At 39.1% G+C, this 26550-nt stretch overlaps 1 protein-coding gene across 1 annotated transcript in view; it reads right to left on the bottom strand.

Annotated features, from left to right (window-relative positions):
* KHDRBS2 (KH RNA binding domain containing, signal transduction associated 2) overlaps positions 1-26550 on the bottom strand; it is a gene marked incomplete at both ends in the record, with an annotated part of 351174 nt that overhangs the window by 97031 nt on the left and 227593 nt on the right. Inside the window, 2 exons of the mRNA XM_080615761.1 lie at positions 11369-11564; positions 14090-14217. Coding sequence (XP_080471887.1) covers positions 11369-11564; positions 14090-14217 — 324 coding nt within the window. The remainder of the gene's footprint in view (positions 1-11368; positions 11565-14089; positions 14218-26550) is intronic.

The following is a 26550-nucleotide window of genomic DNA, read 5'->3' as shown; positions in this document are numbered from 1 at the left end:
GACATTGACTTTAATTTTTTCCTCTGCTTCCAGGGATTTAAAGCTTCTTTCCCAATGCTCCCTGCTCAAGTGGATACCACAACACTGGACTGCAACAGATTCTGCAGGAGGAAAACACTTGCACTCCTCTACATATTGCACTGTGAATGGAAATAAAAATAGTACACACACTAACCATTGATTCAGCCATACAATTACTAACTACAGCTACAACTGACGTAGTAACCTCACTTGTAATTATACTCCACTACTATACACAATTAGACTATGCAAATACAAGACAAATCACTTGCATCAGATTTTTACCTTAGAAAACAAAACTGAAAGCTGAGTGAAATGAATAAAACAATCAAAATTACTTCCCTTTTGCCCCACTCCATTGCTCTGTGTTATGTTCAGCACATACAAGCGACTTCTGCTGTTTTTTTCAAAATGGCAACTTATAATCGGCACCTCAAGAGAAACAAGCTAGAAAGGCTCCAAATGACTTTCTGGATTTATTTGTTTTGGATGTTTGCATGAAGGGTGGCCTTGCAGGAAAGTGAAACGGCTGTTCTGGGAAAGTGAAATATGACCAAAGTATTGTGGCTTCTAATTTATTTGATAGATGCACTCAGACTCCACAACTGCATTTCAGTGATTCTATGCTTTTCTTTTTTCTTTTCTGTTTCTTCCAGCTACAGTGCTCATATTTAAATATGGCAAAATCTAACTTGCAATGAAACACAAGCCACTTCTGCATCTCCCCTACAGCCTGATTTACACACCCTTTACTTTTATTTGTTTATAATCCTTTTTCTTTACTTGCATACCATCTAGTTAACTGATGCAGATCTGTCAAAATACTTGGAAATCTCAATGTTCAAGATTCAGTTTAAATTTAAAAACACTTATTATTTTAATATTATTGATAATTAAATAAAAATAAAACAACATTGTAAGCTTTTGCATAACTGAGCAATTTTGGCAATAAAACCAAAGTGAGCCAAACCAAACCTGGCTCTGAAGCCATTTCTTGCAATAACACACAAACAGGTAATGAAAATGGAATAATCTATTCTTAAAATAAGTTTTGAAAGAAAGAAGCATACATTTTAACTCTGCATGTAGTTAAGTATTACAAGCAGTGTTTGTTCAAAAAGTACCATGACTGACAGTAACTGGTCGGTAAAACTGAAAGAAATATTTTTGAATTTCAACATCTTTTCTTTTAAATGTAGCATTTCTTAATTTTTTTTTTTTTCTTCTCAGAAAATTCCCAGCTCTAGCGCATGTGAGGACTGGTATAAACGTGCAAAGTCTTGATAAAGACGAGTGCATGAGTACATGTGATTACAGAAATCCAGTGTTGAGTAAAATGATGCAACATCAGAGTTGGACAATTTATTTTTAATATACTGAAATATGTATAATATTTCATTATTACTAAAATACTTCAAATGTATTCTTGCACATTTTACAGTTTAGTCCTCAGAAAGAATAATCAATAGTGTTAATAATTTAATTTTATGCAATTTTTTTAAAAAAATAAGAAAAAAAAAAGACAAAACTAGGAAAAGCTGTGTGAGTCTAATACAGGTCAAGAGAAACTAAAATTATTAAAATCCTTCTGTATAGTACATTAATTTACATCTTGCCCCAAAATAAGACTCACTTTTCATATATCTGGTTGGTTTGAAAAAGAAACAACAATCAGGGACTGGAAAGTCCAAATCAAAGATGACCTTAAAGCTGCTGTGTTCCCATTCAGACTTAAATAATCTGCATTTGACAGACACGTAGCCATCAAAAGAACTGGTGGTAGCATATTATCTAAAGGATGAGTAATATTTTCATAACAGAAACTCAGTAACTGACCCCAAAAGAGTTGGAGGACAGTAGGAACACCAAGGCTAACTTAAAGCACCTTGTTAGGAACTGACATGTAATGTTATTCACTCCACTTGGACAAATACACTGATTTTGAGAATATTTAACTGCGCTTTTACTGTATTGCATAAAGCGGTGCACGGGTATGTTTGCAAGAGGGTCTTGGGATATAAGAAGAATTTACTTATCTAATTTCACTGAACAAACATTGCACTCTTTATGATTTCAGATGTTGCATTCCACAGATTTTTACACCATACTAAGAGCTGCAAAACAACAGCCAGTAGTCAGAGAGATATTAGCTGTCTATGAGCAACAGCACTTAAATGACTATAGAGGCTATTAAAATTCAAGCAACCATAATTTCAACAGGTCTATATGGAGAAAGAACATTTTTCACCTCTAGCCTTCTGTTTTATTGTCCTGGAGCTGTTATACTGCATCTCCCTCTTCTAGTGATTGCTATACTCTCTAAGAGCCCTATAGGTCAAACTCAAAGTACTGTGTTTCATAACAAGATCAATTTTCTCAACATTTTTGCTGTGGTTTAAAGAGGTGCACTAAGTCTGCACCTTTGATAAAATATAACTGATCTGACTGTTTTACAACTGAGCACATTTGAGAACTAAGCTGACCTCTTCATCTGACAAAGAGATATTCATATAAATGCCCCAGTCACTTTGATACCACATTGCTAAACAAAATATAGAACACCCCCCATGTACTTCATCCACTCCATCTGATCACACAAGTAAACCTATTATTTCAAATACTTGTTAGTATCTTTTTTTTCATATTAGAAAAGAAAAAATATGTGTTAAATCTTACTTCTCTGATCCTTCATGCTGATTCCTTACACAGTCATGCACATTGCTAGCTGTAGAGGAGCTCTGTGCAACACCAAGTCCCTATAAACAGACATGCTGGAAAAAATTGACCACATTTTTCTGTTCTGCAGCTATAGATATACGCATATCTGCATCAGAATGCAAGTATGCATTTATATACCCAAGCAAGATTTACTGGAAATGCTGAGGCAGTTGTAGAGTCAAAACCCCTCCTCCTTCCAAAAGCAATACAGGACATTCACATGCTGCCTCTGGAGAAGCAATTGCTGCTGTGTGGCTGCAGGTGGCCTGCATCCAAGGCACATCTGGAGACAGCTTTCTATACAATATACACATGGGGTATATATATGCATTCCTATGTGTATGAAGATGTAGGTTCACCTATATATTTCAGCATCCCTTAAATACCCAGAAAGAACACGCATATTGCTGGACAGGTGCTTCTGTGCCCAAATCACAGAATCACAGAATCCCGAGGGTTGGAAGGGACCTCAAAAGATCATCTAGTCCAACCCCCCGGCAAGAGCAGGGTAACCTAGAGTACATCACACAGGAACTTGTCCAGGAGGGCCTTGAGTATCTCCAATGTAGGAGACTCCACAACCCCCCTGGGCAACCTGTTCCAGTGCTCTGTCACTCTCACAGTAAAGTTTTTCCTGCTGTTCACATGGAACCTCCTATGCTCCAGTTTACACCCATTACCCCTTGTCCTATCACTGGACATCACTGAGAAAAGCCTAGCTCCATCATCCTGACACTGACCCTTTACATATTTGTAAACATTGATGAGGTCACCCCTCAGTCTCCTCTTCTCCAGGCTAAAGAGACCCAGCTCCCCCAGCCTCTCCTCATAAGGGAGATGTTCCACTCCCTTAATCATCTTTGTGGCTCTGCGGTGGACTCTTTCAAGCAATTCCCTGTCCTTCTTGAACTGAGGGGCCCAGAACTGGACACAATATTCCAGATGCGGCCTCACCAAGGCAGAGTAGCACAAACATTTTTCTTCCTAACTGAAAATCAGAGTTGCAAATGCACTGAACATAATGAGGGGAAAAAAAGATTATAAGCATGTAAGACTACTTTTCAGGCCTTTTATTGTGCTAAAACCAAATTTTTTTCAATTATCCTGAGTAAGCACTAAGTATATGGATAGAGGCAACTGGCTAAAAGGCCCATCAGCCAGAGAATGAAATAGAAATGTGCTCTGTAACGTCTGCCTTTGATTTTAAGTGCAGCTGCTAGATATGTATCTCTGCAGTTTTATGCAGAGGTATTTTTTACAAGATGACAATGTCACAAATGTACTAAAGAGACCAACATAGATGAACTCTGATGAAAGCTTACTGCAACAGGAAGTATCTTTAAATACATGCCTTTAAATTTGAGTTTAACTAAAATCTTATTTTGGAACAATCCATAACATTTTTTGATTAATATAAACTTATACCTAAACTGTGCATTTTTACTATATTAATAAAGTTAACCTTTTAGCTACACTGAAAATTCCTAATAAATAAAGATAATACACAAAACAGAAGTACTCTGTCAGGTGTACATGAAATCTATTGCTATAAAGAGCACTTGGTTTACCTAGTATAACAAAAAGTCACTAATCTGAGTTCCCCAAAAGGGTACACTGAAAAACAAATGAGTAAGACTGCTATGCTGGAGGCAAGGCTGGTGTGACGATGTTAACTGCCATGGCATCTTATGACCCAGAGCCTTTCCCGAAACTAGAGCTCAAGGCTTCTGCCTGGCACAGCTGAAGTCTCTGCACTTACCAGTCCGCAAAAACTGACCTGTTCTCATTACCATTGAGTTTGTATGTGTCTGGTTCCCTGGGAACTGCCCACTCATGATGAACCTTGCAGTCCAAAATTATTTATTTTTTAGTATCTTGGTGGACTAAACCTGGATAAGAAACTTTGGGAAGTGAACGAGAAAACCCAAGCCTTCCACCCATACTGAATTCACACAGTAACCAAACTCTCAACAGCTCTAATTAAACTGGACTCATCCCAAGTCTTTAACAGCAACTCTCTAAGTACAAAAAAAAAGTTTGCAACTCACTTGGCAACCTACCATAAAAAAGATAACATGGATGGAGTTACAGTCACATGATAATGTTTAGTCAGCAAATGCCCACAGAGTTACTTTATACCAACCAAGATTCCTCTTCATCAGGTAGCCGAGTGACAAGTTGTGACAGTTCCAAGTGACAGTAGAGAAGAATATTTGGTAAAAGGCTCCTGAACAATCACACTGTTTAATGATTAAATGGTGCACTGCATGATGCAGGCAGATTCTGTCTCTATGGAGAATACTTCATGCATTTTTTATGTAAGATCTTAGGAATGAATATAACTGCATACACCATGAATATTTAAGGACCACATGATCATCTGGATGATCAGTTGAGAGATGCCCTTCACTTAGAGCTCTATATAACAAATATAAATATTTATTAGGTTGTGGTTGTATTAAAGTCATGTATAATACTAAAACATGTACAGCTGCATCAGCATTTTCTTTTCTACTCTGTCTAGCACAGAAAATAATTTTGAACAGAAAACTTGATAATTAAGGTCAAGGAGAGAATTATTTTTGCTAAGTAAGGAGAGCCTGAAGAAGACAACAGAAAAGCTTATTCTCCACAAAATCTTTCTGCAGCATTTATAAGTAGATGTTTTATGTATTTTATGAGAAAAGTTTAGTCCATTGAATACCTATGATTACTAAATTATTATTAAATAATAATTATGACATAAAATAAAAACAAATAAGGAAAATTATATAATAAAGTCTGCTTTAGAGCACATTGCCAGTTTGTAAGAAATTCATAGCAGTGACGAGTACGAAAGCAACATTCATGTTTATTCATGTTTATTGATGCATTGCTCTCAGGATAGTTCCTTTGGTCTCATGAGGCAAGCCTTATTTATTCAGACTATCATCTGTGAGATGGCAAGTACCACCTATAAGATCCAAAGTACAATTTGCACAGGTAAACAAAAAAACTGTAGAACTGCAGGTTCCCAAATACGGAAGGTTTAATGCTGATGGTGGTTTTTGCTCTTAGAAAAACACAAAATATTTGCTATTACTTTAATTCTATATCTGTGTTGCTGGATTTTTTCGCAATAAATATATTTATACTTTCCACAGCCCAAATTCTCCAAAGTTTAAATAACTAACTGAAAAATCCACTCTAACTTTGTGAGACAACCATTCACAGTATTCTTCTAAAGCTCAATAGGTTCTTTCAGGTAATATAAACATTATCCTCCTTATTGCTATTGTAGTAAAGATAAAATTCGATTTTTCAAGTCACAGCAGATGTAACTTGAATATAGCTTAGCTCTTCTTCTAAGTGCCTTGGGCATATATAGGTAATCAATCATATTTAATCAATATGTTGTTCAGCCATGCAGATTAATATGTCTATAATTCCAGCTTCATTCAAATGCTCTTTAGTCTCAGTACATTCTTCATTGATTTTTTTTTCACCCAAAAGAGGCACAGAATTAAGTAAGTGCTGTATCTTAAAACTTGGAAATACCAATTTAGAAAAAAAAAAAAAAAAGGAAAATAATCTCCCTTGATTCTCATTATATCCAATATATTTCACTATTTTAAGGTTGGGAATAAGACTTCTTTGATGTCTATTGTCTCACTGTGAATATCCTATGGGGATTATAGGAATAGACTTCAAAAGTAGCAGAATCAAGTACCAATTGCTCGCTTTAACAAATACATTAAAGCGCTAACACAGGTGCAAGTATGTCATGAAGAGGAAGTACAGCTTTTTATACAGTTTCCATCAGAAGTGGCAGATAGAATGCATTTAAAAGCCCTATGAGTTCCAGTTTAAAATATTAACAAAAGCTCTGCAACCACAATTTTGGGGATCAGAACCACATGTAAATGCTGATTCTTCTTTTTAAAATGTTGAAGTGTGACAAAATGCTTCTTATTGTCAGTCTTTACATTGTCTAGGTTGGCACTGAATAAATGAGCGTAGTTGTTTCAGTTTGAAAACTACTGAAAAAAGTTAATAATCATTGAGCACAGAATAAACAGTTGAATGTGGTGTTTGCTTTCATTTTAAATAGCTTGAAATGAAGGGAAAACCAGCATGACATTAAAAGCACCATCTATCTTACTGTGTGGTTCTTTTCCAGTGACTTTCTAAAAGCATTGCTGTTCACTTATTCCAGAAGATAACAAGAAGCTGTGTTTGTGTGGTTTGATCAATTAAATGAGAGGCAAGAAAGAGTAATTGTGTTTAAAATTGCTTTTTAATCTGGCTATCCTAGGCCTAGGAGCTGTACCAGCTTCTCAGTGTCTCAAAAGACTGACCTATTTCTTGCAAAAAAAATTATGTACTTCATTGTAAATAGATGAAACTCATCTAAGTATTCATATTAAGATGAGTGGCTTTCTGTGCAAAAGTCTCCTTTCTTATCCAGGAGAAAAAATGCATTTGCAAGTAAAATATAAAAGCAACACATATTTTAGTCCCATTTTTTTCATTTTTTTGTCAATTCTTTGCATCTGGGGTGCTAAGTCACTTCTAGATTCACATTAGACCTCTTAGCAAGGCTCATCATAGCTCTAAAAAAATGTAAAGAAAAATATCACTGCACAGCTCATTACTAACTCCTGATTCAGAAGGCAAAAGTACAGCTCCAGAGTCAAATGCAAATCCTTCCAACACAGGATCTGAAAGCAATGGTATTTTTGGCTTATATTTGGGTTAAGTGCTCTTCAAATATTTAGGTTTAATCTTGAGTGAAAAAGTCTGGATGCTCAGATTAAAATATATAATGCTGAACACTGGCTTTATTGCCTCAACAGGATGCTCCTTCCAGTAGAATATCTACTCAAGCACTTGTTAACTCTTCACTTTGGTATAAATCGTGAACCTCAGTCAGTCATGTCTATTGCATAAGCTGCCAGCAAGACCTTACTTAGCCTTTAAAGTTGCTTACTGTTGAGAAAAGACCCCAGAAGTCTCCCCTCAATCTTTAAAGATGATACTAGTGTTAATTTTCCTTACTATATGTCACACACGTGATAAAGTAGATGTCCAACCAAACAAATCTTAACCTTTGTAATGAAAAAGTGGCACAAAATCAGTCTTACCATTGCCCTTGCCAATAAAGATGATGATGCAGAACTGAAACAATACCTGAACTCATTTTCAATTACTCTCTCCTATCTTGGTGCACTGATAAAGAAACATTTTAAGATTTGTAGATGGGACATCAGCTGTCTAACAAGACAAAACTAAAACCCCAGACTTCAACTACACAAGATGAAAAGAGGTAATTAAAATGCCATTCTAGTACCATTCTCTCTAATTGAAACATATCTGCCCAATGCAATGTAGATATGAACCTAATTTACAGAAGTTGTTTGATAAATCCCAAACAGACATCTTGTCATGAGTTCTAACAAAGGAGCCTACTGGAACTCCCTACCATTCACAGCAGGCTTTTCAGCATCCTCAGAGTAACAAAATGGTCACTGGTAAATCCGTGCTTTTGAAAGGTTCCAGACTGAGTCATTGCTGCAAGCTGGTCATGGCATGTATTGCTACACATGGAAAGAAGAATTAAGTAGTAATTCAAATTAATTTATGTACTGCATTTATGGAAGGAGTAGGAGTATGATCCATAATGCATTTAATGGGGAACCACTCTGAGTGATTTTCAGTTAAACAACAAAACAATACAACAGAACCTGAGGTCCAGAAGGCTGCTTTTTAATAAAGTTTTGAATCCCTTTCAGCAACTAGGGACAACTTCAGTATGGTGGTGTTTGTAGATCAGGAATGTAAAATTTTATCTCAGAGAGGGCTAAGCTCAGCTTAGTGAAAGAATCTTCTTTTGAATAAAGTTCACAGTGACTAGGTCAAGCTTCTGCTCTGAACTGAACTCTGGCAGATGTCTCCTTCAGCAGAAAAGGAGCACTTACAGATTGTTCACACTGAACTAAGGTTAGTAGCCTTGAACCGCACTCTTATTCACAAGGTGTGCTGGTTTGGGCTGGGATAAAGTCAGTTTTCTTCACAGTAGCTAGTACTGAGCTATGTTTCGGATTTGCACTGAAAACAGGGTTGATAATACGGAGATGTTTTAATTCTCACTGAGCAGTGCTTACACAGAGTCAAGGCCTTTTCTGCTCCTCACCCCACCCCACCAGTGAGGGGGCTGGGGGCACACAAGAAGTTAGGAGAGGACACAGCCAGGACAGCTGATCCCAACTGATCAAAGGGACATCCCATACTGTATGATGTCATACTCAGCACATAAAGCTGGGGGAAAAAGAACGAAGGATGGGGACGGTCAGAATTATGGCATTTGTCTTCACAAGAATCCATTATGCATGATGAAGCCCTGCTTTCCTGGACATGCCTGAACACCTGCCAGTGGAAAGTGGTGAATGAATTCCTCATTTTGCTTTGCTTGCATGAGCAGCTTTTGTTTTACCTGTTAAACTGTGTTTATCTCACCCCATGAGTTCTCTCACTTTTACCCTTCTGATTCTCTCCCCCAGTCCCACAGCGGGGGAGCAAGTGGCTGCAAGATACTTAGTTGCCAGCTGGGGTTAAACCAGGTTACAAACCCAGGACCACCTCTCTGACCACAGAAGCTGCATGCAGCTGTTAGTTAAGCTCTTCATCAAAATTCACACACAATGATATGATTTTAAAGTGAGTAAGGTTCATGTAGTACGTATTTATTTCTTTTTTCATCTATCTTCTATATGTCTGTACCTCCTCTTCCTGTGGGTAGCCTTCCGAAGTTCCTCTAAGATACTATGTACACTGCAATAAAAGCTATATATCTGTTTCAGAAATAAGCAAAGAAGAAGGCATGAGGTGGGTCACTACCCCTTCCCTTCTGAAAGTTGTTTCAAATAATTTTCTCTTTGCTCGGGCTTGACATTCAAAGTGTTGAATGTGAGTATTTTCACTGGTGGCAAGAGTTTTCCTGAGAAACCTTTAGATATCTGCTTTTATGGCCTCTCAGAAAGGCCATCAGGAAACCTCAAAACATTTAGATATTGGCTAATTACAAAAGAGTGACCCAAACTTTCAAATGCTTATGCAAACTGATTTGAACAGTTAAGATGTTTCAAGGTCAGTCAGCCCAATCTCTGATTAGCAGTGCTGAGCAAGTAGCTAAAGATTTTGTTCCTGAAATGCTGTTTAAACATTAAAAAAAAAAATCTGCTGCAGCCACCCTATTCTATTTCTTGAGTTCACTTCCAGCTCAGCATTCAAATGGCTGCATTCTATTGGAGCAAAGAAAAATCAAAAATATCGATACACACAATCAATGACTTTGCACTCGTACACAACTGCTCAAACCAATGGTGCTTGTACCATTACATTTACTAGTACTGTAGATGAAAAACAAACAAAGAAAAAGAAGAAAATATTTACTAAATTTATAATATTAATCTTACATTACAAGGGCTCTGTTTTGAAATTTGTCACTCTTGGATTAAGAAAAGATGCAGTTCTGCACAGAAAGTGTCATACATTTTGATACCAATGGATAATATACTACCTATCAAGGAAGGATATACTTTTTAAGTTCCCTTTTTAGCAGAGCTATCTTCTCATTAAAGATGGAAATTGTGTTGAAGTAAAGAATAACAGAGACTAACCTTCTTCCCCTCCTTTTCTGCAGCTGTTGTTCAGTTGTGATTCTTGGCATTAACAGAATGTGTGTCCCTGATTTGAAGTGGACGTGATCTAATCTCTACTCTGTAAATACAGATTGTTGAGTAAAGCTTTATCAACAAAGATTAATTTCTGTTTCAGTTTACTTTTTTCTGTTCTAAGACTATTAATTGAATAAAACGGCATCTGCTCAATTATAGCGTATCTTCTCAACAATTCTCCTTCTGATAGGATTACAGAATGGGTAGGATGTTCATTTCACCCTTGGATTTGCCACAGCTGGAAAAAGTCAGACATCATAACTGATAGTACTTTCCTCTCTACCTGGATATTTGTTGTTATGGTGATAGTTCCAGAAGGGAACATTAATGAGGACGACTTGAAAGCTTTGATGTTTACAGAACAATTATTTTTAACATCTCATAAGAAAAGGTGACAGTTCCACTCTTTGCTAAATATGCATCACTGGATCAGCTTCCATGAAAACTACCCGAATTTCTATTTGTTATGTGTCTGTAACATAATGCTAAATACAAATTTACATGCATCTATTTACATGTAATAAAAAGGTTTTTGAAGAACAAAAAAAATATGATTTTCTCACAAAGGATATAATGTTATTCCTAAGAACTCGCCTACAGTAATGAGTGACTTTTAATTATAATACAATCTTTAGAATATCTGTATTGCTCTTTCATGACACCCTGAGATGTAGCCAGCATATATGAGATCTACCTTCTCATATCCAAAACTGTGCTGTGAACAATTCTATGAACCCACATCACCAAAACCACAGCCGTGGAGACACACTGCATCACCCAGACTGTAATTCACCACAGGGGTAAGCAGTAGAGACAGGAATTATTGACCTGGAGTCTTCCAGATCAGAGGTACTCGATGTTCACCACAGAGCTTGCTTGGCTCACACATGTTATGAATGCACGCAGTTACTTACATAATCTTCATAGGCCTCATGTGCAGGTGGCGGGGGTGGTCTGTAGCCTGGGACAGCCGGGGCGCCCCTTGCTCGAGGGGTGGGGACGCCCCTGGCCACTGGTGGGACGGGTAGGGCTCCACGGGTCACCGGCGCTCCTCGGGGTGCTTGGGCACCTCTTCCAGGCAGGGGAGGAGGAATCGCACCCCCACGTCCCCTGAGGGGGTAAAAAAGGAATGATTACCTTGGGGCGAACGGCAAGGGAGGACACAAGTGCCACCGCATTTTACAGGCTCTTACATTTTTACTGTTATTTAAAGTGTCATATAACTTTGGCAGCTACAATGTTAAGCACTTTCAGGCAATATCTCAGGCAGAACTCATATTATGGAAAGGCATTACTTTTACACCATCCAGTGCCTTTTACACCTCATCTTGTTGCTCATACTAATGAAATTCCGGATCATCGTAGTTCACAGAGTTGCAAAGTTACTCCAAAGTAGTTCTAGAAAAGAAAGAGAGAAACTTTTTCTGTTGCTCTCAAACTATTTTATGACAGCAGTCATCACTCTCATTCTCATGTTTATTGGTGGGTGGGAGAGACTGACTGGCAGAATATGCTGCAGTATGGCAGAAACTTGCAAGGCAAAGTAGAGCACGAGTATAAAAGCAGAGTGAGAACTTTTCTGTCCATCTAGTTCAGCACAAGGGAAGTGCAGCATGGGATTCTGCTTTCCCCTACTGCGCAGAGAGAACAGTAGCATACATACAAGCACAGGGAGGTTTAGCATCTTCCTATGCATTTATATGATATCCACCTTGCTGTATAGCACTTGGTAAGTCAGAAGAAGTTGTTACTGGTTAAAAAGAGGTTCTTGTAACTATACCATATGGCTCCCTGGAGCCTTCTCTTTTTCAGGCTGAACAAGCCCAACACTCTCAGGCTTTCTGATTGGAGAGGTACTCCAGCCTCTGACCATTTTCATGGCCCTCATCTAGACCCACTCTAACAGGTCCATGCCTTTCTTGTGCTGGGGTTTCTAGAGCTAAATGCAGTACTCAAGGTGGGGTCTCCTGAAAGCAGAGTACAGAGGGACAGTCACCTTCCCTGACCTGATGGTTAAGCTTCTTTGATGAGGCCCAGGATACAGTTGGGTTTCTGGGCTGCAAGTATGCATCTGCTTTTCATTCCTTAGGGAATCCTTTTCAATCCTTATAAATTGCTCTCAATCACTTCATACTCCAGTCTGAGCTGACACTGGTGATTACCCATGTGTAGGACCCTGCGCTTGTTCTTTCCTGTACTTCATGAGGTTCACATGGCCCACTTCTCAAGCCTGTCAAGGTTCTTCTGGAAGGTATCCCTTCCCTCCAGCTTATCAGCTGCACCACTATAAATATCATTATGCTATTACCGTAAATTATTATCATAAATATTTACGTTAAATACTTCAGGTTTGTTTTTGTGTTTTTTTTTTTTTTTTTTTTTGTTTTTTTTGGTTTTTTTTTTGTTTTTTTTTTGGTTTTTTTTTTTTTGTTTTTTTGTTTTTTTTTTTAAATATTCTCCCAGGGTATCTGACTGGAGAATAAGCAAAGCATCCAAGTTCCTGTATCTGTGCAACTGATACAATCAGTCAGGCATCTTGCAGGAGCCAGCACTCCACTGATTATGCTCTGAACCTAATTTAAAAGCTGCCAGTGTGCTGCAGTGATGTCCAGAACGTTATTATTAAGTCAGGCCCTTCAGATATCTTAGGTGTAAGGAAGACTCATTTCTGATCCCAAAAAGACTTTGTGTGGAAGATGGTCATGAATGCCAAGTGTAAAAAATCCTTTGTATGCGCACCATATTACTGATAAAAAATTCCATTCAAGAAGAACTGAGCGAAAACATGATGGACACCTTCAGGGGAAAAAAGAAAGGTCATAGGCAAGATCAGCCAGTTCAATTACCAAAGAACAAGCCCTCTGTCAGCATGAAATAAGGTACCTCCATATCCTATTTCTTCCAAATAAAAGTAGATTTCTTAGGACCTACCCTGAAATGATGTTTATGGACACCTAGAAGTTGCTAGGTAACTTAGATGCCTGAGGCAACAGATTTCTTAAGGGTTCACATTGAAAAATGTGTCTGAAAGAGTGTATTAAGATTATGTATTGGCCTCACAGAAGAGCAGAGCTATTACCTATATCTGCAAAAATACTTGCAAGAATTCAAGAAATATTCATATATCAGTGGTTTTAGATGACGACAGTCTAATTCATATAAAACTGTTAATCCATGCAATAGATAATTATAATACAATATATACAATATATTGTATTATAGATACAATAAACATACAGAAAAAAAAATATGTAATTGCTTGGCAAATAAAAGTTCCACCCAGACTATGTAGCCTTCTCTGACTATACTATGTCACTGACCATCAATTTAATGCTACTGACCACACCACTGCTGTGCCAACATAGCAATATTCTTTCCTAGAAATATCCTTTCATCAACTTCATAATCTGCTCTGATTTGTTGTTTGATTATTTGTATACCACTCACTGTAGCCTGTGAATTGTAGGTGACAGAACTGTAGGCATAACATAGATCATACAAGTGATCAGAAGGAAAATACTTTGGTTCACTGACCATGATGTGTATGTGACTTTAAATTTTTTTTTTAGATATGCTTGTTTTGCCATTGTTTATACTATCTAAAGCCATTAGCATAGTAGTTCAGGTTACCACACCTTGAAGGAGCTGCAGGTGGCACACGAATCCCTCTTCCTCGAATGCCCCGTCCACGTGCTGAATCCTCAGAACCATTCAAATATGACAGTTCTCTCAGCTGTTCCTGGCGAATTTCATCATTATAATCCTAAAATGCAAAAGGTAAAACTTGCTGAAAGTTTGTATTTTGACTAGGAAAGCACCCAAACCAGAAAGTTTGTGTTTTGAAAGTTTTTATTCTGAACGTTTTGTGTCTTGGCTGAGCTCCCAATACACTCAAATCAGAAATTACATGGACGGCATTTGGGTGAATCATTCTGCAGTATCACCTGCATGCTGAAAAAAAACATACATTGGGAGCGGGCAAGTGCCTATAGTAAGCGGACAGACAAATTTATATGGGGAGTAAAGGTGGCCATAAAGAACATGTACACACAGAATAAAACACACAAGTCATAGTAAGCATAAACACAAAGCATACTTCAAAAATATATCTGTATACAAGATGCAAATGGACTTTCACATATAAAAGGTACCAATCTGAAACAACTTGAAATAGATCAAAAAATGCCTTTTACATATATATTTTTTTGACAGACACCCCTGGCTATCTTTATGCACTTAAAACGCAAATTCCACCTTACAGTGCACCTTAGTATACAGAATTTACACTAGAGCCATTTGAATAGGTGGTTTAATCCAGTACCAATTAGTACCATTGAATATAGCCTTCAATTACTCTGTTTATCTACTAAACAACTTCTGATAAGAGAAAAGAGCTCTCTCTTTCGGATTGATAAGTAACAAAGATATGTTTACTATATAAAATTGTTAAATGATATAAAATGGGCCCATTCCAAGAGTACAGGGTATCAACTTTATCACTGCAAACTCAGTAAACAGAACATCAGATGAATTTCCTTTCTTACTGATACAAAATACGTAATATTGGGCAATTTTTACTTATTTTGTAACCTCTGTCTCAGTCAAAAGTTCCTTTTTTTAGCTTCCTTCCTTTGGTGTTCTGCTCTTTGCCTGCTGATCACAGTAATAAGAGCCCAGTGCATCAGCCGGCTCACTGGCAGCACAACTGTGCAACACATAATTAGTGTTTGAAAACATAAAGGATTACTGAATTTCAGCTATTGAGTTTCTCCATCCTTCGAGAAGCAACTGCCACTGACTGTCATGCAAGAGTCTGAAAATGCTACAGTGCTACAATGCCTCCTGTCTTGGATGAGTGACTGTCCAGGATGTACAAGTGACACCTCTTTTTAGCCAAGTTAAACACCTAGCAAACAGTTAGATGGAATTGCGGTGTTCTTCTCCCTCCTGAGGAGGTCCAGGAAATGTGTTTAAAGACATGATGCTGATCTTCTGTGTTCTAAGAGAGTGTTAATCTGGTCACAATTTCCCTTCTAAATTTCTACAGACTGCAGCTGGAGTAAAATCTATTAATGAAATTCAGAAAAGAACCTCATTTACACTTGCAGCAGAATCATAATTGAAATCAAATCCCTAATTTGCTAGTAAACCAGTTCATGGCTTTGAGTTCACACCAATCCCCAAATCCTTTTTCACATTTTTCTACCATTCTAACATTAATGGTAATAAGCAAAAGACATCTTCCTAAATCAATGCTCTGTGTAAAATACAGAGGGAAAAACACAGACAGAATCAGTGATGTCACATTTACAGCAACTGCTAAACAGGTACCATCTACTGTGGCTTGCTTAATATCATCTGTTATGCATACTGGCTTTACAAGGATTAGGACTTCCCACTTGCTGATTAAGTTCGCCCTTTGGACTCCATACCAGTGCTGGGACTGCACTTCATTAATAATGCAAGAAAATTTTGTAAGAGAAAGATGTGGGGAAGAGAAAAAAAACCCCAACCAAACCAAACCAAACAAACAAACAAAAAAAAACCCAAAGAAAAAGAGAAAGGACCTGCAAGGGACAGGAATTGGAACTGTGCTGCTGCATTTCTCTTTTTTTTGAAACACTTTCTTATGAATGAATTCTACCAGAAATTGCCACAGAGCTGCTATTCCTTCCTCAGATACACATCATTTTAAATCCTACTATTGATGAAACAGAAAATCCAAATAAAATTTATAACACAGAGCAAGATCTGCAAATCTATACCATTGTGCTATACAATGCCCTTAGGTTTTCTACAGGTTATTTACTGCATGTCCAATTAAGAAGCATCTACAATGTAGTTTGAAATGCAAGCTAAAGACAACAAAGTACATGAAGACTGTAATTAAGATGCTCTCTCTTTCAGGATGGGATCCTGAAAGAGAAAGATTTCAATAAAAATTTATAACTCTATATAGATCAATTATCTTATGTTCCATTCATAAAGCATAACAAGGATCATAATTTCTAAACCTAAAATCTGAAATTTTCAACAGAAAGGCTCACTTCAACTCCTTCATTAAAAGAGAAACATAACACTGACTTTATCTTTCATAACTGCTACATGAGTTTAGCTAGAGTATCCTGCTGAATATTTAATTGTAGCTGAATTCAGAGCCTAGCGCATGAGCAAAATTATGCTGCTGAAGCTTCATATATATCTAGTCCCAAGAGAGAGCACAAGATGTTGCAAGACATACCTGTACTGAAGAAAGTATAATGAAGTAGGTACACAGTGCAGTAGTATGCTATGTTTTAGAATAATCCAACCTACTCTTCATTATTAAAATAAGCTCATGGGAAATGTTCTGTACTTCTCAGTTTTTCTTCTAGTTTTCTAATAATCTTATAGCCAGTCTATCAGCTGATAATCTACATTAGCCTATCTGTTTTGCTCTTGTTTATATCCTTAAAGACATTACTACCTATGAACAGCTTCACTATTTACTGATTATACTAAGGGTGCCATTTACTTGTACCACAGTGGTCAGTATTTGCAAAGAACTGCTGTATGTGAGCTAATTACCCACGACTATCCACCTAAAATTGCATCTTGACTTTAGAAATACCAAGAATTTACAACCTTAGCAAAGTCAGTAGCACCATAAACTGTAATGTTTATGTAAGTGCCTGAAACCAAATTACATATTCAGATAAAACTCTCAGTATTCTAGAGTACATGAACATGTTTACTCCGGATTACCAAAAATATGTTTATTAATGTCGGTTGGGAATGATTAATTAGGTTGCCTTGACCGCTGTAGAAACAAAGGAAGCCCATTAGCATCAGAGTCCGACTGGTGGCAGCTCACCCAGGGCCCTTCTGGCAGCAGCAGCAGAGAGGTGAGGCAAAGAGGGAAAAGCACATAAGCTGCTAGAGAACTCAATAAACCATTTTGGTAAAAAATAGCAAGTATGACGCAAGCTGCAAAACCTGATCTGAATTAACAAGAACATGTAGTGACAAGGCAGGACAGTTAATAAAGAAATCAAAGGGTAAGGCATAGACAGACTCAACAGATTTTGGGAATATATATCTATCATTAGCATAATAAAGGCTCACAGCAGTCAAGGATAAATCAATCCCTTAAGGACTGTGATCTCCTGTCCTGATGTGCTTCACACATTAAAATTCTTTCCATGTGTTTGAATGATTTGCACTATTAAAAAATATCATTATTCTTATCTGCGACAGCTGGATTTCATTCTAACTCCACAGTTAAGGGGAGAGTAATTTAGATTAAATACAAGTTACCTTAAGGATGCAGAGTTATGTAAGTCTAGCCTAAAATTATAATTCTTAATACTTTGAAGTATTAATAGGGCTCACTTAGTCCCTTATACAGATGACATTTTATAACACATACACATTCCTTACACAGTTAAGCTAGCCATTTATCATGCGAAGAGCAGACTATCTTCCACAGTGTTGCTACTACTAGGACAGATTTACAGGTATCTTCAGTGCACAGACAAACAACTACATATTAACACTTTGTATTTAAGTAATCAAATTCCCTGATTTTAACTAAGTGAAAAAGTAGTCACAAAAATAAATGCTTTTCTTTTAGCTATTTTCTCTGTAACTCTTAAAGTGCTTCCCAAAGGTCTCAAGGTACCAGTAACTCTAATTTATGGCTGGCTTATGCAGAGGTCCTACGGTTCTAGAAATCTCAGTCTGCATTGCCTGAACTATCAAATACTCTCAGGCACATAATATTCTCTTAAGCTCTGTGTTGTCAAAACAGAGCACCACATTCACAAGCATAGGTAAGCCCCATCCTGAGATCTTCTCTTCTCAAGCTCTGGTAGGAGAAAGAAAACAGGATTGTGATTCCTGCAGCACTTCTGCATCCCGCCCAGCTCCCAGTACCACTAAAATAGCTCCAGGGCTCCATGTACTTGAAGAGATTCACTGAAGCCAGTTTCCCCTAAATCCCGATGTTGCTGCCTTGGGGCTATTTTCAGGCAGTTTAAATTCCAATTAGCTTAAAATTTCCATTGAGTACATGCTTCAGAAAACCCATAGCCAGACAACAGGACACAAGGCTCAATGAATTTTAGATGGAGCTAAGTGACTTGGATATGGTCCTTTGTTTGTTTGTTTTCAGATGCAGACTAATTTTGGACACTAAACCAGACATAGTCCACATGCTCTCTTGTTTGTATGGGGAAGTACTAAGCCCCTGAAAATAACTGGTGGCACCAGTTCCTGGAGTTGCTGATTCTTTGTGTTCTTTGTGGCCTCACAAGAGTGAGCTGTGCTATGATTCAGCTTCAAAGCATGGTAAGAACTACACATCTGGACTCCTGGGGTCAGGATCTGCAGTTCATTAGACTGAAGAGGCCAAGAACCCAGGAATTCCCACTTGCCAGCTGAGTACTTCAATATCAGACTGTTACAAGAAAGAGTAGCAGCACTGGCTGCTCAGCACCAGAAGAGCTTGGTGAACTAAATTCTGAGTCAACAGAGATACTTGGCATTTCCTGATATTTCTTTATATTCTAAGATCCTGTCCAAAGACTCCAATGCATTAAAAATGTAAACATATGGGACTTTTCATTGCACATACCCAAAGCCTTTCTCTATCACTGTCTACTTACTTAGACAATTATGTCAGGGAGGCTGGACAGCCCTCTCCATCACCTAAAATTTGAGTGAGACAGTGCCTCATCTGGGCATGCAAACTAGGTGGATGCAACTTCATTCTTTGTCTCTCTAATACAAATTTAAAGTTCACTGCAAAACATGAGATTAATCTGTAGCTGAAGCCATGCCCAACCAAGCAATTCCTATAAAGTTCCTCAGAACCATGGGAGCTGGCTCTAGCCCACCCTGTGTGGGTGTCTGATAGATATGGCATATGTTCTCAACAGTATATGGAGGAGCTCAAAATGGACAGCTGTTCTGATGTTCCTGGATAAGACCCATACTCTCTGAATCCATGTTTAATATATATGCACGGTTTCCTGGTTACCTGCAGTCAAAGCCATCTGTTAAGATGGCTTTTTGCCCATTTGCAGACTGGTCTGATTATTTCACTAGAGCATAGATGCCAGGTAATGATCGGTTTAGATGGACAGCCTGCAGTGCATCACAAGTGACAATGCTTCTGCCAGAAGTCCTCTTCTGTGACTTCGATATTGCATTAGCAACACATGCCTCTTTGCATTTGCCAATATATATTGGCACTTACGTAAGGCCATTTTGTGTGCATGCAGTTCTCCGGCAGCCAGCAACCCCAATAAATACATAAAAATATAAATATAATCCATATGAGCTCAAGAAATAAATAATTTTCTCTAAGCAATCAGCAACTTAGCCAGACACATAGCTATAAACATCATATATCACTTTTCCTTGCCACATATGCAAAAAAATCGCTGTCTTTACCTGCTTATGGTCTATCTGAGAAATAAACCTTAATTGTGTGGGTCACCCTTAGAGATTGAAAAACATAGAACAGACCATACCTTTCTCACAATAGCAGTCTGAATGTGTTGCAGCCAATACGAGTTTCAGCTTATAAATGCCTATGGGCAGAATGCAAGCAGACATAAGCTGGAGCCACGTACACTTGCCTTTGAGGTTAGTTGACAGCTGGGGGATTTGTCAGCTTGCCATAGACAGCACTAACCCAAGCATGGATGTCATTTTTCTCTTTGAGCATGCACAATTAAATCTGCCTGGCATCATCAGCATGGGGCATGGCACTCTAGAAGCAACACGGAGGGGAGGGGGGATGTCTTGCTCTTCAGCATCTGAAGAGAAGCTGCCAATCCCAAAGTGTAAATTGTGCACAGGCAACAGTTAACGAAACTTTGACCTAGATATTTTAGTACTGGCTAGAACAGAGCAAAATAAGCCTCATCTAATTGTATAATCAAATTAATCTTTTTTTTTTTTTTTTATATATACTAAAGAGAGCTTTCAACAAAAGATTATTCCAGTTTACATGAAAATGCTGCTAGCCACATAGAACAAACACAATGAAGATGGGTGTCTGGTGTTTTAAAAATTTTCAGAAACTTGTATTGCGTATCAGCCATTTGCCCCAATTTGTTCTACCCTCTTGCTCACAGGCCCCCGAACAAATAGATACTGTAGTCTGCAATTCATTTAAATGACAACTACAATGCCACAGAAGTCACTTAACTGACTGTCCTATCCCTGAATTTAATTCTAAGTGAATCCTGGCTGCCAGAGACTAATGCTTATTTACAGCTGTCACTTGAAGGGGATATCATAGAATCATAGAATAGTTAGGGTAGGAAAGGACCTTAAGATCATCTAGTTTCAACCCCCCTGCCATGGGCAGGGACACCTCACACTAAACCATGCCATCTAAGGCTTCATTCAACCTGGTCTTGAACACCACAAGGGATGGAACATTCATAACCTCCCTGGGCAACCCATCCCAGTGCCTCACCACCCTCTCAGTAAAGAATTTCTTCCTTAGATCCAATCTAAACTTCCCCTGTTTAAGTTTGTCGTGGTTTAAGCCCAGGCCGTAAATCAGAACCACGCAGTCCACTTCCCCCCCCCACCTTTCTTCCCTCCGCTCCTGGAGGGACGGGGAGGAGAATCAAAAGAATGCAACTCCCACGGGTTGAGATAAGAACAGTTTAATAACTAAGGTATAACACAAATCACTACTGCTACCACCAATAATAATAATGATAAAGGAAATAACAAGGAAGAGAATACAACCGCTCACCAACCGGTACCTCACCCCCACCCTGCCATGATCCAGCCCTTCCGGGAACTCTCAGTTCTACATCCTGGGCATGACGTGCTGTGGTATGGAATACCTCTTTGGTTAGTTTGGGTCAGGTGTCCTGTCCCTGCTTCCTCCCAGCTTCTCCTCCTCCCTGGCAGAGCATGAGACTCACAAAGTCCTTGGTCAGTCTAAACATCGCTGTTATCAGCTCCATTCCCAAGCCGAAAGTCAAAAACACAGTGCTGCAAAAGCTACTAAGAACGAGAAAAACTGACTACTGTTACTGAACCCAGGACAAGTTTGAACCCGTTACCCCTTGTCCTGTCACTACAGTCCCTGATGAATAGTGCTTCCCCAGCATCCTTGTAGGCCCCCCTTCAGATACTGGAAGGCTGCTATGAGGTCCCCACACAGCCTTCTCTTCTCCAGGCTGAACACCTCCAACTTTCTCAGCCTGTCTTCACACAGGAGGTGCTCCAGTCCCTTATCATCCTTGTGGCCCTCCTCTGGACTTGTTCCAACAGTTCCATGTCCATTTTATGTTGAGGACACCAGAACTGAACACAATACTCCAAGTGAGGTCTCACGAGAGCAGAGTAGAGGGGCAGGATCACCTCCTGTGACCTGCTGGTCACGCTCCTCTTGATGCAACCCAGGATACGGTTGGCTTTCTGGGCTGCGAGCACACACTGAAGCCAGCTCATGTTCATTTTCTCATCGACCAACACCCCCAAGTCCTTCTCTGCAGGGCTGCTCTGAATCTCTTCTCTGCCCAACCTGTAGCCGTGCCTGGGATTGCTCCAACCCAGGTGTAGGACCTTGCACTTGGCATGGTTAAACTTCATAAGGTTGGCATCAGCCCACCTCACAAGCGTGTCGAGGTCCCTCTGGATGGCATCCCTTCCCTCCAGCGTATCAACCGAACCACACAGCTTGGTGTCACTGGCAAACTTGCTGAGGGCACACTCAATCCCACTGTCCATGTCACCGACAAAGATGTTGAACAAGTCCAGTCCCAACACTGATCCCTGAGGGACACCACTCATGGACTCATGTCACTGGTCTCCAGCCCGACATTGAGCCATTGACCCCAACTCTTTGCATGTGGCCATCCAGCCAGTTCTTTATCTACCCAGTTGTCCATCTATCAAACTGATGTCTCTCCAATTGATGTCTCATCAAACAAGGATGTCGTGTGGGATGGTGTCAGATATACAAAAGAATTGATAGTATGAACACAGCATACAGCAGGCTGCAAGAAGGTTGTTGTGGCCACCTACTCCTAAAGAGATCATTATGGATTTGCACTGGATGCTTACACTGGCTCTGTCCTGGGTTCAGCAGTAGTAGTCACTTTTTCTACTTCTTAGTAGCTGGTGCAGTGCTGTGTTTTGACTTTCAGCCTGGGAATAATACTGATAAAGCCGATGTTTTCAGTTGCTGGTCAGAATGTTTACCCTGACCAAGGACTTTGTGAATCTCATGCTCTGTCAGGGAGGAGGGGAAGCTTGGAGGAAGGAGGTACAGGACACCTGACCCAAACTAGCCAAAGAGGTATTCCATACCACAGCACGTCATGCCCAGGATGTAGAACTGAGAGTTCCCGGAAGGGCTGGATCACTGCTGCGTGGTGGAGTTATCGGTCGGCAGGTGGTGAGCAGTTGTATTCTCTTCCCTTGTTATTTCCTTTATCATTATTACTATTAGTGGTAGCAGTAGTGATTTGTGTTATACCTTAGTTATTAAACTGTTCTTATCTCAACCCGTGGGAGCTTCATTCTTTTGATTCTCCTCCCCGTCCCTCCAGGAGCGGAGGGAAGAAAGGTGTGGGGGGAAGTAGACTGCGTGGTTCTAATTTACAGCCTGGGCTTAAACCACGACAAGCTCCTAGGAAGGAAGGGATGTGATATGACTGGTCTTCCTCTGGGGAAACCCAGTTGCTTCAAAGGAGACAGGGGGAAGAACAGGATTGCCACTGCTCTTCCCCAGATGTTTGCTGGTGCTCCACTACTAATGAGATCACTAATTGCTCTTAAGGCTGGACATTTAACTGTTTACTATAGTCTACATTAAAGCCAACGAAAATAACAAGCTATACATAATACCTACGCATCCTTCTTCCTCCAAAATATGGCAGGTGGAACCTATATTGCCTCCTGTTCACCTCTGTAGGTCTGCAGACTGTCAAAGATAACAAGGATGGTAAAAGCAGCTAACAAAAATCAGACATGTTTACACTTGTTTAGTGTGCCTGTCTCATCCAGCCTGGCTCCATCTATGCTCTCCTGGTCCCACATGGCACATTAAACAAAAGATGCTGCTTGACCTGCGGAGACTGGAAAGAGCAGTGAAGGATGGTAAGTCTGGGCAAGAAAATATCTTGCTATGGGCTTGTTGATTGCCCTTTCTTTTATGGCTTCTGAATAATTCTAGAATTTTTAAAAATCCCATTTATACATTGCACATGGTGCCTTGGGACTGAACTTGATACATGACACAGAAATTAGATTTCAAAGCAACATCAGTATTATTTGACTTATTGCAACATAGGGTTAGAAAAACATGAGCTGTCCTTGGAGTCTTGTCAAGTACTAAGTCTATTACAAATGCAAAGCAGAAATGTTCTTAATAATGCTATTAGCATATACTAAAATGTATTAATACTCGCGGTCTAAGTCAGGAAATAGAGAGTATCTTAAGTTCAGTCACCACAGTCCCATTGTAACATCCTGGGAGCAGGTGCTGGTGGAAGGGTGATTCATCACTGCTGCACTGTCTCGACAGAGGAGCTGTGAGGATTGTAGCTTGGTCTGTCTGTCTGGTCCTTTGTTTTTGCAGAATAAGGATTTCTCCAGACTAACCCACGTTATGGTTTAGATACTGTGCGTGGATCCCTTCAAGAACCTTGTGTTTTATTTTGATCATACAGTTTAGCCATAGCCTGTGCCTAGGTAGGTTTTCACAGGTTCAGAATAAAGAAGACCATCTGTATTGCTGATACTCTGACCGGAACAGCATTGTCTCCTCTCCTCATGGCACAGCATCATCACCATCATCATCATCATCAGCAGCAGCAGCAGCAGCATCTCTGCCTGGCACAGCTGCTTGGCAGAGAAGCTGGTGGCACAGACTGGGGCAAAGCTGGACTGACAGTGAGAAAAAGGATGAAGAACATCCCGCCTTTGTCAGTCATAGCAGCAGGCAAGGAAGCTCCTTCCAGAAATCTCAGGCTGCCATCAAGGCTTGGCTTTGGAGAGGCAGTAGTGCCTCAGCATTCTCCCTAGTCAGAGGTCAAGGCAGAAAACACAGTATCTGTATTTCTCATGCACTCCTTCTACAAAGAAATTGGACTAACTTAAACTAAACAATATTGCACATCCTTCCCAGAGCCAATACGTTTTTGCATAGCAAGGAAAAAATAAACCAAAACATGCTGGGAAGTAATAGCACCGTAAAAACATAAGAGCAATTTTCTCTGCTGGAATCAAACATATTTTAAATCTGCTTGGTTTGAACTGCTATAATCTAAATTACTTTCAGTATTGAGAGATTTATGGATAGCCAGTGTAATGACAGAGAGAACAACCACAGGAGAACAAGCAGGTATGAGAGGAGCCCCCCCTTCACACTAAATTCAATAAGCATGAGGAAAAGAGTGAAACAAAGCTGTTGTTAAATCTCAGGGTCACCATCTGAACTGTCGCAGAAACTAAAAATATTAAAATAATCTGGATTCAGCTTTCTGATTTACACCAAACTTCAGGTGACAAAGAGTGCAAATACAGAAATAACAAAAAAAACCCCCAAAACCCAGTGGAAATAAAGGCAAGAAACATATCAAATAATAGAAGTTAAAATCATGCATTATAAAACTAAAGTAAATGGCAAGCTCAATAAACTAGCAAGAAACACTTTCTCAAGTATGTAACTTAAAAAAAGCTGATTTAATAATTCCATTAGGCAGGTATGCATCAGGTATAAGGTGTAGGTTTTGTATTTTCAGAGTAAGATTTAAGACAAAAGGAGACGTGATTAAGGAAATGACAAGCAGTAATGGAAGGTAGAAAATAATTTAGAAATAAATCTTAGACCATGCACCAACGAGAGATACGCTCATTCCAAAGTGTCTCCACTCTTTTTAAAGTATATGGTGCATGAAAGGTTAGGAATAAAGTGCATAAAACTGAGCAAGTGCTATAATTAATGCAGTGATATAGGTGAAAAGATTGTCACAGTTTCAAGCTCAACAATTTAGTATGTAACATGATAAAAATGTTATCAGTTCTTTATTTCTTCTTATTAAATTTGAATAATTTATTTTTGAATTGCATAAAGCCCTGTAAATAAGATTATCCACCAGCAGATGTGGCATCAGTATTTATAATGTCTCTTTTTCTGCTCTGCAGTAAACATTAAAGAAGGTTTCAGGTGCTTTAACACAATTACCACTGGTTTTTTATTTATTTTTTTCTTTTAACAGAATATCACCTAATTCCTGCTTATTGCCAGGTAGCAGAAAGTTCTGCCTCTCCATATCTTTTAGCTTCTCATGTTGCTTCATGGCTGGTGCATCTAACGCTTCCCTCCCCAGCTGGCTGAACAAAAGGATTAGCTTTAATTCAAATGCAAACAATCTAGACTCAATGGGAAAAGTGAAATAAGATCCACAGCTGAAGAACCTTCTAATGGAGAAAATCTCAACAACTGAAGATCCAGACCTAAAGGGGGCCTACAAGAAAGCTGGAGAGGGACTTTTTCGAAGAGCAAGTAGTAACAGGACAATGGGGAATAGCTCTAAACTGAAAACGGGTAGATTTAGATTAGACATTAGGAAGAAATTCTTTACTGTGGTGAGACACTGGCGCAGGTTGCCAAGAGAAGTTGTAGCTGTCCCATCTCTGGCAGTGTTTAAGGCCGGGCTGGATGGGGCTTGGAGCAACCTGGTCTAGTGGAAGGTGCCCCTGCCCATGGCAGTGGGGTTGGAAATAGATGATCTTTCAGGTGCCTTCCAACCAAAACCATTCTATGATTGCATGATTCTATGATCAAGCACAACTATTAACCCAAGGACTGGCACTGTAACAGAGGGAGAGATGTAGGCTGTCATGTGGAATGATGCGATAAAACTTACAATTAAAAAATCTATGTATAAACAGCATCCAGAAGTAGAAGCCAGCTTTTAAACACATACAGTTATATCAAGATATTCCATTTAGTATATGAGTTTCTGTAATTAATCCTAGCTTCTGCATAGACTTAAGTGTTGATCCAAATTTGGTATATTCCTGCATCAGGTAATCATCTTGATGATATGCACTGGATACAGGAGTAAAC

The sequence above is a fragment of the Psittacula echo genome (genome assembly GCF_963264785.1).
Source record: "Psittacula echo genome assembly, chromosome: 4".
Classification (NCBI taxonomy): Eukaryota; Metazoa; Chordata; class Aves; order Psittaciformes; family Psittacidae; genus Psittacula; species Psittacula echo.
Note: the sequence above shows the minus strand (reverse complement) of the source record. Positions and strands in the feature narration are given on the sequence as shown.